Source organism: Aptenodytes forsteri, unplaced genomic scaffold (assembly GCF_000699145.1).
Source record: "Aptenodytes forsteri isolate BGI_AS27 unplaced genomic scaffold, ASM69914v1 Scaffold6, whole genome shotgun sequence".
Taxonomy (NCBI): Eukaryota; Metazoa; Chordata; class Aves; order Sphenisciformes; family Spheniscidae; genus Aptenodytes; species Aptenodytes forsteri.
Genome location: NW_008795709.1, coordinates 2,890,162 through 2,902,526, shown reverse-complemented (window position 1 = coordinate 2,902,526; position 12,365 = coordinate 2,890,162). Strand labels below are relative to the sequence as shown.

Sequence of the window (12,365 nt, the reverse complement as noted above, 5' to 3'; positions counted from 1 at the left end):
TCTCTCATGGAGTGCTGGGACGCGTTGCTGCCTGACAGTGAGATGATGGAAAGGAATGTATGTGGCTTCCTCTTTTCATTTCCCATTCCTAAAGCTTTGGTTGGTAATGTACCTCCTGCTCAAAGTGGATGGCTAATAATTTTTGATTCTTAAATATTGTCCAAGAGTTTCAAAGGAAGGTATGCATTTTTGTGACCTCGTCTACTATTTTTGGAGCGTTAATCTACACATTTTGAACACCACTTTAACCTGAGGATGTGATCCATTAACCTGAATGTGGGAGACTCTTGGACATTTGCAAACATTGGAACAATGACTTGGTAAATTATTTAAACTCGGACTTCGAATTATGGAATGGAGAACATACTTGTTTTGTATCAAACGATGAAATACAGCTTTCACTGAAAAGAAAATCCCAAAATTTCTATAAGTCAGTGGAAAAAATAATTTATTGCAATTTCTTTTGCACATTAACATGAAACATTTATACATATATATTCTGTGCTGATAAGGTATACTAAATATAGACAATTTTTATACACAAAGTAATTGCACTATCCTATTTTATAATGCAAATATTCAGAAATTATCAGTCAGATAAGAATGGATATGATTCACATAAAAATGCACTGTATGCTGAAGTTATGGAAGGTCTACGCATCTGAAACCTTTTCCACTTTTACTAACTGTATCAGTTGATAAAAGACACTATGTCCCCTTACAAGCTTTACATCCCTTAATTATGCCATGATGCCTAGAATATTATCAGGTCCTCTCAAGGAATAAAATAAGATCATTTCTGAAAATTAGAGAGACCAAACCAAAAGGCAACCATGACAACTGTGTCCCAGCAGCAAGCCTTTGAATTCTGGGAGCTCCATCAGAAAAGAATCGAAGGACTACAGGTGGTCTAAAATTGTCCAGCAATCTATTATTAACATGACAACTTAATTTAGTTAATATAAATCAATGAGAAACACATTGTAAGAGAACAGCATTTCAGTAGAAGTACATTGGCACATGCTTCAAATGGCAGTATCAGACAAACAACTGCCCCCTTTCAATATAGAAAATGTTTACATAGTGTCTACAAAGGGAAAATGCAGGATGATATCAAAAGAGGAACCTTTTTCTAACCAGGAATTTACAGTGCACCAAGTGTTATTCACAAAATGAATGGGAAGCATGGTAATAGCAGAACTAAATCTGATAAATAACATTTATACAATAATTTTCATAATGCTGCTTTAGGTATTATTTTTAAAAATAGTTCTTTAGGTTCATTGTTCTGCCCAACAACTGAAATACCTATCTTTCCAGAAATGTCACTGATTCACGTAACCACTATACTTCAGAGATGAAGATGAAGATGTGAAGCATCAGACTGAAGTGGTTAATTGTGGCGTGCATACTACAAAATTTTATTCAATATTATCCTGGCGGTAGGAAGGGCCACATGACTGACGTGCAAAAATGCGTATCAAAAAAAGGAAAGCTTGAAATACATGCTCACAGCAGAGATATAACAATACCAAACATTGAGGGGAAAAAAAACAGCAAGCGAGCCTGGAGAAAAATGGTGAGTATGATTTCAGGAGCAGGGCAAAAGACAATGGTACTGCACATGGCAATGGGAGATATGGTGTGAAATAACATCCACAGCTCAACCTTACTGCCTGGCACCCTATTTGGAGACAGTATTGCACCCTATGCAGCGTCCTCTTCCTCCTCCCTCAGCTCAGAAAGCATCTTGCTTTGTTTCCTTGAGTGCATGCAAGTAGAATTTGAGAAGTAAGGGATTTTCGTTGAAGCAACAACATAGTGGGTCAATGCAGTGACAAAATACGTTCGACAACTTGCAACCAGTATCAGTAAATAATAAAAATAATAAAACACAGCATAGGTAACACATGTATTTCTTTTGTATGTGTTGTATGTAGGAATGTAACAATTCCTACATTCCCTGATGAACTACCAGCTCTGACTGAGATACTTTAACTTGTTCCCATCAGTAATGTGGGGACAGGGCAGAAGAGAAAGATATTTGAAAGTAGGGAATGATGGAAATTGCAGTCAGACATCTGAGGCTCTGCAACTGCAAGCTTTATTTTTTACAACAAATCTGTTTCTCAAGAAAGAAGCTGCAGCTGAACCTCTGTTAAAATAATAATGATAGTAATAATTAATCTTATAACATGCAAACAAGCGGATGCAAAATGAGTAATTGGTCACAGTTGCTTTTGACCTATGTAGATTTCTGATGCAATTCTAATTTTTGCTGTAATGGTATCATGGAAGAGATATCTCAAGTGGAAAAAAGTGGAAAAAAGTAAAGGAGCAGCACTCCAAACTAACACTGATTCTTGTAAATCAGGTCTTTCTCAGAAGTAACTACTGATATTAGAGATGCCAACTTAGGAACCAAGTTTGAGGTATGCTGAGCTGCTCCAACCCTATCATTCTCTACAGGCCTAGCAGAGAGTCAGCATATTTTAAGCCTTGGTTTCACACCTCTATGCCAGCTGTAAGTATTTTGTCCTCTTTCCTCACCATATATTAATTACTGGGCTTCAGGGTAAAATATTATGCTGATAGATTTGCAAATGCTGAGCTAATCACTCTCTAAGGGATATAATGAAAGGGAGAGTATATCACTAACGTGAATCTATCCTAGATTTAAAGATATTGGAGGTAGAAAACTTCACAGTAAAAGAATAATCAGCAGAAATATCTTCAGGACGATTTAAGAAATATATTCATGTTTACTGAAGAAATATGTTCATGTTTACTTCTGTAAGCCACTTCTTGCAATATTCTGGAGTGACCCTTCAGGAAATTTACAATATAGTTTCTGAATATATGTTAACAAGCCATATTTATTGTTATGAACAGTCCCCCTGAAATTAAAGGCACTGCACATGATAATACAAACACATGTGTATGTGTTTGAAAGGTCAGGGAGAATAAGATTCTAAAAAGAAAACCAAGACTACACCCTTGCCTAAAGCAAAGCGATTACTCCAAGGTAATCAAACATAAGAAGTTGGTTATCTGATTTCCGCTTTTGGATGACAACTATTATGCACAGCCTATAAAGTGCCAGAAATAACATGAAGAATGCCTTCACAAGACAAAGAGAAACTGTAAACAGTTCAGAAAATCGTAAAGGAGTAAAACTCAGTGCATCTTTTTGTGTATGGACAGATGAAATTGTGCAGGGAGTGAAAAAGAATTAAAAGATTAGAGGATTATATTCTTTCACTTTTCAAAATCACCTTTGACAAATGGACTATCAGTTCCAATCATCACATGAATGTATCTTTCTAGTCTCCTATTCTCCCAAACTTACTGCAATTTAGAAGAGATACCTGTGATGGGAGAAGTCCTTCTATCTATAAGAATTACATGTATATCTCAATCTCAGAATTAACAAAAACTAACAAAAATTAAAGAGACTTTTTGAGTATGCTTAAACTGTGAGTCTTAAGTGCTCCTGCAAATCACGCTGACAGTATTTTTCTGTCAGGTTTATTCCTGCCCCCGTGTCCCCCTCTACAAAACTTGACTACTAGATAATACTATCAGCAAGTCCCTCTCAGGACTGCTGTGAGGATTAACAAAACCAACTGTTGTACAAGATCTCTAAAAGGAAATTGCAATATTTAAAATTCTAAACTATCTGAACCCTATATTCATATTAAACACGTGTGAGGCTGAAACAAGGAAAATACCCACCTGACTCAATACCCCTCTGAAATTTTACATCTAAAATTACAATGTGCCCTGCTACAAATGATAGGACATAATTTATAATGCAGAAAAAAATGAAAGATGTTTAATTAAAATACATTTTAAATACAACTATATATTTGAAAGAATGGTAGCCATGTGAAATTACAGTTAATCTTGATATAGAATAAAAAGAGAAAAGTACTATCAAAAGTGGCACCCAGAATATTATTGTAAGTAATATATACTAAAATACAGACTTCAGCAGAGTTAAAGTACAGGCTCTCCCCTGAAGTTTAATACTGGGGGCCTGGGAGTTACCATTAAAAAGTCAGTATTCATATACTTGGGTACCAGTTGTAATAAATCTGGATTAGATCTCCTAAAGAGCCCAAACAGTTTAACAGCCTAAATTTCATTTTCAGAAGCACATGAGTATTCAGACGCATAATTAATTTCCTGTGACTTACAAGAATTATTTCAGCCAAGGTAACTGATGACTTTCGTTATTTTAGTCAAGTGTATTTTTAAGTTTAAATACATTAGCTTAAAACTCTTCCTTTTTGTATTACTTCAGGACAAAATTCAAGCTATGTAAATTACTTTTACCCTTTTTTTCTCCCTGTTGGCAATGGGTCGAATGTATGCACCTGCTCAGCTATGGCAAATCAGCTGGCATACTGTTACCTGATTAAGTGTCTAAGTTTGTAGCACACTTACGAGTCTAGATCTCATTGGCTTTTAATGAGGTTTTGGTTAATACATGCCCAGACTTCTGAAATTGAGGCATAAGCTTAAAGACCACTCAGTGCTTGAAGAGCTTTACCCTACATCATTTTGAGAAGAGGATTTAGGCTCCTGTGTCATTTAGAAGAAATAGTTTTCACCCTGTATATTTCTAAAGCAAGACCTCTATCATGCAACAGTCTCTGAACAAGCCAATTCATCTGGAGTTAACAGACCACCATACACATAGGTGTGAACCTGCCTGCAAGTAGTTGCTGGACTGTTGCCTAAATATTTGAAGGCACATTTATTCACCTACTGTAAGAAAGCAAATGGTGAATTTTGCAGTGCTGATAACCAGACATGTCAGCTAAACAGAAACGGACATTATATTCCAAAATCTAGTACAGTGGAGAAATCCGTATGAAGAGGGAGATATAAATATTTAAACACTTGGCACTCCCTCAAGGACTTTTTAAAATACAAAAGTATTCTTTCAGGGACTGCACAAACTGCAAAGACAAATAATCAAGGACCTTAATGTGCTGTCAAGATAGTAAACGCATTAATGAAATAGTGTTGTACAAAACTCTTCATTTTTCTCGGGAACATTTAGTTTTGCAAATGCAAATGGATCTCAGTGGTTTAGATTAAATTTGTCATGTTTATGCCTTGTTTAAAAAAAAAAATTACACTCTGGTTAGTCATACCTCTGTCTCTGTACTCTTTCTGGACAAAAACCAAACCTGCATTGGTTCTTTTTTACCCTTCATAGAAACTGGACCCCTGTACTCCAGGTGGAACTGAGGATCTGAATTTTCTGGTGTCATAAGACACCTGAAATGGAAAGAGAAAACATGTAAATATATGTACTATGCATGCACACCATGCACTATATAAAATATTAAACATGCTACAGATATGTGAGCAAATTAACAAAAGAGTAAAATCTATCTCTAGATCATTATTAAATTTGCATACCGATAACAGTGTATCATAATGCAGTCTGCCATACAGTTTCATGAGAACTCATGTACTTAAAGAATGTGTTGCAGGAGACCTGTCACTTTCAACTCCAAAGACACTTTGATGTTATGCTGACAAAGTGATTTCTTTTAAGATGTCAACACCAATAAAAATACTGTATCACTCACCTGTAAGTATATTCAGAGACATTGATCTTTCCCTTTTCTCCAGTAGTTTCTGTTCTGCTTGTTAGATTGACAGTATTTCCAAAGAGACAGTAACGTGGCATCCTTTGGCCTATGACACCTGTGACTACCTCACCAGTATGGATTCCTATTGTTATCTTTAGAGAGAAAAAATAACGTTTGAATATTCAAAATCAATGTAACTAATCTCATGCTTCTGACTAAATACAGGTATTATGCCATTTCTATCTACTAGAGTTTATTTTTTCAGTGTGCCACTCCTGCTTCTTCAAAGCCTTGCATTTTGTTTTGTTGCACTTTTTTTTATTGTAGTGCAGTGTCATGGCTCTGCCTCCCACATGAAAGAACAAACTCCATATTTTTCCAGCGTGCACCATGCCATGCTGCTATTATGTACGGTGAAATTTTAAAAAGTGGAAAGAGAGGCATACTCTGCAGGTCTTTGTTTAATGAGTGCTCAGAAGATGCAGAAACAGATGGTGTAGGTCAAGAAAAAAAGATGTTTCTCAGAGGAAACATCATGGTATTTTGCATTTAAAAGCTCAAGAGATAGGACAGGGGTTTGGAGAAGCTCATTCTTATAGCACATTACAGTTATTGTAAAGCCCCAAATCAAACCTTCTCACTTCTTTGCCCAGTGACAAAGTGAAGTACACAGATCTAAGCTAGGCGTTAGACCAACAACATTCATGTAAATAGAAATATGCATCACACTCATTACTTATTTTGCTCTCACAGCCTTCTGATGAGGACAGGTCAATGCAGCCTCCCCAGTTCTGTATTAATGCCACAACACCTTCAGAAAATCCCACAATGAGTGAACTTCCACTAATATACATTGTTGCCAGTAATCATTGCCATAACTGCCTATGGAGCTGTACTTTTCTTTTTAATGCAATATTTTCTCAGGCTGACGTGAGGATCTGAAGCGTGATCAAAAATATCAGTGAGGAAATGTTATTGTTCTGTTCATTGAGATGAAGAAGACTCAATGAATTGTACTTGATGCACAATGGGAATTTGTTGATTAGATTGAAATGATTGGAAAACAGACATAAATGATGCGGACCTAATTTAGTCCTTTAAAAGGTTAAGCAAAATAATCAGATTTTAAGGTCTGGGAACTGCATATGTCACATCTACCTGTGACTCTTCATATTATTTGTAGATATCAGTCTCAAAATCTAACAAAGCTTGCATGGACTGGGACTTGAGCATTATCTTATTTCAAAGCATTATCATCATATCAAAGAATGGGCTCTTCATTCAAGCCCGCACATTTACTAACCTGTACAGGCTCACCATCCACTTGAACTTGGCCTGCTATTTCCATCATATCCAATGCCAGGTGGCAGATAGATCGTGCATGATGAATGCAAGGCTCTGGTAGACCACTCACTGTCATATACTTGTCCCCAACTGTTTCCACCTATCAAGATATATATTTTTCAATTACTTTATTATCGTGGGCTTTAGAATACTAGAATGGATGTAGTGCTTCCTTCAAGACTCCTTGTCCTTTCAAACAGTTTCCCTTCGCTTTCATTCAAATCACCCTAATTCCCGTCATCTCTGCTCATTATTGAAGAGAATTTATTGTATGCCCACAATGTAACAAATTAAAATGACACTGTGATTGTGTGAACTTGAGCCTCTCTTTTGGGGTCTTCTGAATTTCTGTAGAAACTGAGCACTATGTCTATTTTGACTCACACCCTTGATTCACTTGGTACAGGACATAAAATTGATTTCTAGTAAAAACTAGGAATGAATCTTATACATATAAACACACAAGCATACACATGTACATATATATGGGATCTCTCTCTCTCTCCCCCTCCCCCATCTACCTGCTATCAGCTGCATCTGCAACTACACCTCATTCCTAATGAAGGAATGAAATTCACATTGAATAACTGAATAATAAGTTATAATTTACAACCAGGAGACCGAGGTATATGACTGAAAAACTGAAAAGCACAAGGCCAGCAGAACCACAAACTGCTTGTATAAGTGTTCACATCTGCTAAACTTAAAAGTAGATTTATATATCCACCTAATGGGTGACTGTGCAGAAATCCTGCTGAGAACTAAGTCTTTTATGTTCCTTCACACATTTAGAGATAAACATATCCTTTTTAGCTATGTAATATCAGGTAACACAGTTCAAAGACTGAGAACATAACTAGAACAGAACTTTTTTTAAAAAGCCTAAAATACAAAGGATGGACGAGAGTGACATGATAATAAATTATTGAAAAGTCACAGATTAAATACTTTGAAAATCTTCTGCTTACCTTATAAACAAATGGATTCCTTCGTGAATCAGTCAGAATATCAAATCTCGTGTAAAGATCATTTAAAAGATTAACAATCTTCATGGCTCCCTCTCCAGAGGCATGTTTACTACAGAAGGCATTGAATCCAACAATGCCACTGAAAAGAATGGTCACATTGTCATATCGCTTAGCTGGAACAGGACGCTTGTGTCTCAGCTCATTTGCCACTGATGGTGGTAGAACAGAGTACAGTAATCTAAACGTGTAAGAAAAGAAAGGCACAAGCAAAACAGAAAGAATGACTCTTCAAATATTAACTTAGTACCTCCCCCAGGGTTTATAACATACTTGCATCATCAAAGAGCAATATAAAAGATGTTTACTGAAGAATATGTTATTTAGGAAACAGGAACTGATCTACATCAGCATACCTAAAGCCATGACATTTCAAACACACATTAATACATCTAAATTACCAACAAAATGAGGCATATATTACTAATTCTTCTGACATGATCTGTTTAATAGCGTCTTGGATCATTTTTGCTTATTGCTTAAGCATTTCTGCCATATCCTCAGCTCATATAATCCAGTTTTGCTCGCAGAACCATAAAAACTGCAAAAAAGGCCATGAAGAGATCAAATAGTTTTCCACCTTTGATCAATGCATGCATTGCTAAATGTTTCCTCTTCTGTTCAGAATGCTGCTTTTAGGATTTATTGCATGTTTTTTTAATTAACAGTCTACATGACATATTAACACTTGTTCATATTACAAATTATGCAAATAAAATGTAAATCACACACACAGAGCTTCGCCCTACTCTCATGTGTATTCCTTCAACTTTCTAACTGCCACCTGAAGGTATATTTCCCTCTTTACACAGCTGAGTGGGCAAGCTGAAGATCTCTGTTTCACAAATCTTGAGCATCATTTTGTACACAGCCTCCTGCACAAACCCTCATTAGTTGCATTTTTGGCAAGTTCACTACTGCCTGAGTTATAATTAGTGAATACTTTTGGCACATGATATAGTAACTGACACTGTCTGTTCCAGTGGCTGCCAAGAAGGCTAGAATTCCTGAAGATAAAATGACTTTATAAAGCAAGTCAACAGGAATGAATAGAAAAAACATTTTTTAGGCTTCTTTTCTCTCTGACTCTTCCATCCATCCTTTTCAAGTCTTTTTACAATAATTTCCATTACTCTACTACAGAAAAAAAATACCTGTCAAGAGAATTCATAGCACAACAATTGTTAATTCTACTACTAAACAAGTATAATCCACAAGAAATTCTTCTATTACAGAGATGGGAACTACGTTTTATAAACGAGAGTCAACCATCAACCCCACACTGCTTGTCACACAAACTTTTGTTTAATTTACCTGCCAGTAGTCCTTGAGCTGAAATGCCATAGACTAATGCTATGAATTTGATTTTATATAGTTACCTGTAGAAATGGACTTGGGGCCCAATGCATATACTTTATTATTGTTATGTACTTATATCTAGATAGTAGTATTATCTAGATAGCCCCAAATCCATTTCTACAGGGAACTATAAAATCAAAATCATAGCATTAGCCTGTTGCAAAATTTCACCTTTACACAGACTATTTTTGAGGCTTGCAAGATATGTTTTTCTGTTCTATTAACCTGTGAGCATGGCAGTCCAGAAAGACAAAGTGGTCTACAGCTGGTTTACAGAACTCTGTCAAATAGTAGTGTTTGGGCATTCATCAAATTCATCTTGGCTACAGGGACTGCATGTAAGAAAGTTTGCAAAACTACTGTTTTGGGCAATTCACAAAGCAAAAAGGATTGTCAGTTCACTTCTCATAGCTTTCCTTACCAGGGAAGGAGCCATCAAAACACCTATGCATGTAACAGCCTAGACTGCAGATGACATTTGACAATCTAAATAAAGAAATACCCTATGAGGCGTTAAAGTAAAATGTTCTTTCTTGACTCCAAAATTATCGGCCCTGAATATCTCTTATATTCCTTCCAAGATTCTGTTATTTTTTGAAGAAGGTAGCTATAAATAATATATTGCTGTGACTGTTTCAGCTCAAAACCAGGATTTGGTTCTTACGTGTCTGTCTTTTTCTTTTCATCTTCCAGTGCACGCAGTGTGTGCTGCAGTCTGTCAGTGAGGATCTCAAGCTCTTGAGTCAGTTTATATTCCTCTCTGAACTGCTCTCCCAAAAGAACCAGATCACGGGTAGCATCATGCAATGGAATATCACTCAGATATAAACCTCTTCTGGTTAAATCATCCAAGTTCATCACACTGCAATGTGGAGAAATATATAATAGTATGGGTACAATTAAACTTGCCAAAGGAGCATTTAAAACTCAAATGAACAGCAAAGGCTGCTGAAAAACAGAAGAAAGATTATGCTTCTAAACTTGTGATGAGCTGTACAACATATCCCTTCTACGAAATACCTTATTTGTGTTCATTCATGTTAACACATGGCTCTTGATTTTTGCATTTAAATACAGAATTTTCATTGATGCGTTCAAATGTACATACTTCAGTATACAAATAAAAGCAAGATTACGTTAAGGTAGCCTCTTCCCTTTCTGTCTTCATCCACTCTCGCCCTTTTACACAGGAGATTAATTTATCATAGCTGTGTAATCTGATGTATTAGTTCAACACGCTCTTAGCTAAAGAAGCCCTCCATTCAATCCCCCATTCCAACCACTTATTTATAATCATCACTGCTCTATTACATTAAAACTACTGCAAAAATATATGAATCCACATAGGAAACCAAATCATTATGACATTTCTTAGCACTCTCAGAGTAAGAAACAAAGGACAAAACTTGCCAAAAATCATGGCATCATGAGGAATTCCCATTTCTACAAACTGGGCTACAGCAACCCAATGTTTATACTGAATTATTTAATAATCAGTCAAGTTCCGATGTTTAAATGTTCCTCCCTCTTCTAGTATAAACACATCAAAATCAATGAAATCAATACTTGAACCAATTAATCTCTGTAGTACTACTCTCATAAGTGTTCTTAAAATTAGTAATTGAAAAATGAAAATCAGTATTATAAAACTCTTAAGGTTTAAAGTACCTTGGTGAACAAAGAAAGAGAATGCTGTCTGCTTCAGGCAAGTAGATCATTTGCCCTTTCAGGCGTAAGCAGCTGATTTCTGTGCCAGTCAGTTCATCTTCACACTCCAGCTTTTCCACATCCAACAGCCCCTCCTGGTGATGAAGTCACAATTATATAAGGGCAATGGTACATGTGTTATGCACCAGGCCACGTACATAAGTGCTTTCACTATGAAGGCAGTCAGAATGTTGGGAATAGAGTTACAGCCTACATTAAAACCCAATTAATTTCTCATTTGAACACCATACACTACCCGTATTTTAATAGTGTGATTTGCTACCTCAAAGATATAAAGTATGGTATCTTTCTTTACGTTCAGGTTCATCACTTCTTGTTTTCCTCTGCGTCATTTCTTAACAATAGTTTGACAGAAGTATTGCCTATTCTGTGAAGTTCTATCTGTGACTGGGAGCATCTGTAAGAAATCTTGTTGGTTTCTCTCAGGTACAGTTTTCTATAAATAAACAGGCTCCTTGACATAGTAGATGCTACTCTATATGCTGCATTTTTTCACATCGCTTGCCTCCTCTCCTGCCCTCTCTAGAGAAAAGGACACAGAACTATGCATGAACGTATGGGCCCAAGCAGGAACACATTTCATCTTTGTCTCCCATACCGTTATGAAGCAAAAGTAAATGTAATTGCCTTTCTACTTTTTCTTTGGTACAATGCCATATAATGGGTTGGCCCCTTGCAAGGAAAGCATCAGACACTAAGTATATGTACTTCACCATTCCTATAAAGCATTCTACTTAACAGCTACACATGAATTCACACCTGTGACTTTTTCTTGGCTCAAGACTCAAAAGGGACTGAGCGTACTACTGTGCAAAGAATTCTCTCTGAAGACTTCTGAGCTTTCAGCACTTCTTATCTCTCCAAAGCATACTTACTTAAAGAAAAGCCAGGTGAATATTCTCTAGTTACCTTGGTCCTCAGTACAAAGACCGTATTGATATGTGAGAGGATCCCATGGAAACTAATATCAATATGAGGCCGGACCAAAGAGAAAACTGACAACAGACTGCAATTTCCTGGCTGCAGCTAGAATAAAAAAAAATAAAATAAAAAAAAGGATTGTTATGTTTTATAATAAAAATATATGGAGTAATTATATTCAATTTGCTTAGATGACAATACTGAATGGAAGAGAATATATTTTATGCATTTCTCCATTAAAACACAAGGTTTTTAAATTAAGGATTTTACATCAGAAGTATATTGACTTCAAAGTGCAATTCTAGTCTGCAAGATGACTTTGTAAAATTGTGTTAGATTATCACATTCGTTATCTGTCAAACTGTTCCTGCTCTAC

The 12,365-nt window shown here is 36.1% G+C and overlaps 1 protein-coding gene across 1 annotated transcript in view; it reads right to left on the bottom strand.

Moving 5' to 3' along the window:
* Positions 1–431: 431 nt before the first annotated feature.
* GUCY1B3 (guanylate cyclase 1 soluble subunit beta) overlaps positions 432–12,365 on the bottom strand; it is a 30,034-nt gene continuing 18,100 nt past the window's right edge. Inside the window, exons 5-12 of the mRNA XM_009283325.1 lie at positions 11,978–12,094; positions 11,009–11,142; positions 10,005–10,202; positions 7,925–8,162; positions 6,916–7,056; positions 5,610–5,764; positions 5,166–5,292; positions 432–1,762 (exon numbers count right to left, since the gene is read on the bottom strand). Of these exons, the coding sequence (XP_009281600.1) occupies positions 1,739–1,762; positions 5,166–5,292; positions 5,610–5,764; positions 6,916–7,056; positions 7,925–8,162; positions 10,005–10,202; positions 11,009–11,142; positions 11,978–12,094 (1,134 nt within the window). The 3' untranslated portion in view covers positions 432–1,738. The remainder of the gene's footprint in view (positions 1,763–5,165; positions 5,293–5,609; positions 5,765–6,915; positions 7,057–7,924; positions 8,163–10,004; positions 10,203–11,008; positions 11,143–11,977; positions 12,095–12,365) is intronic.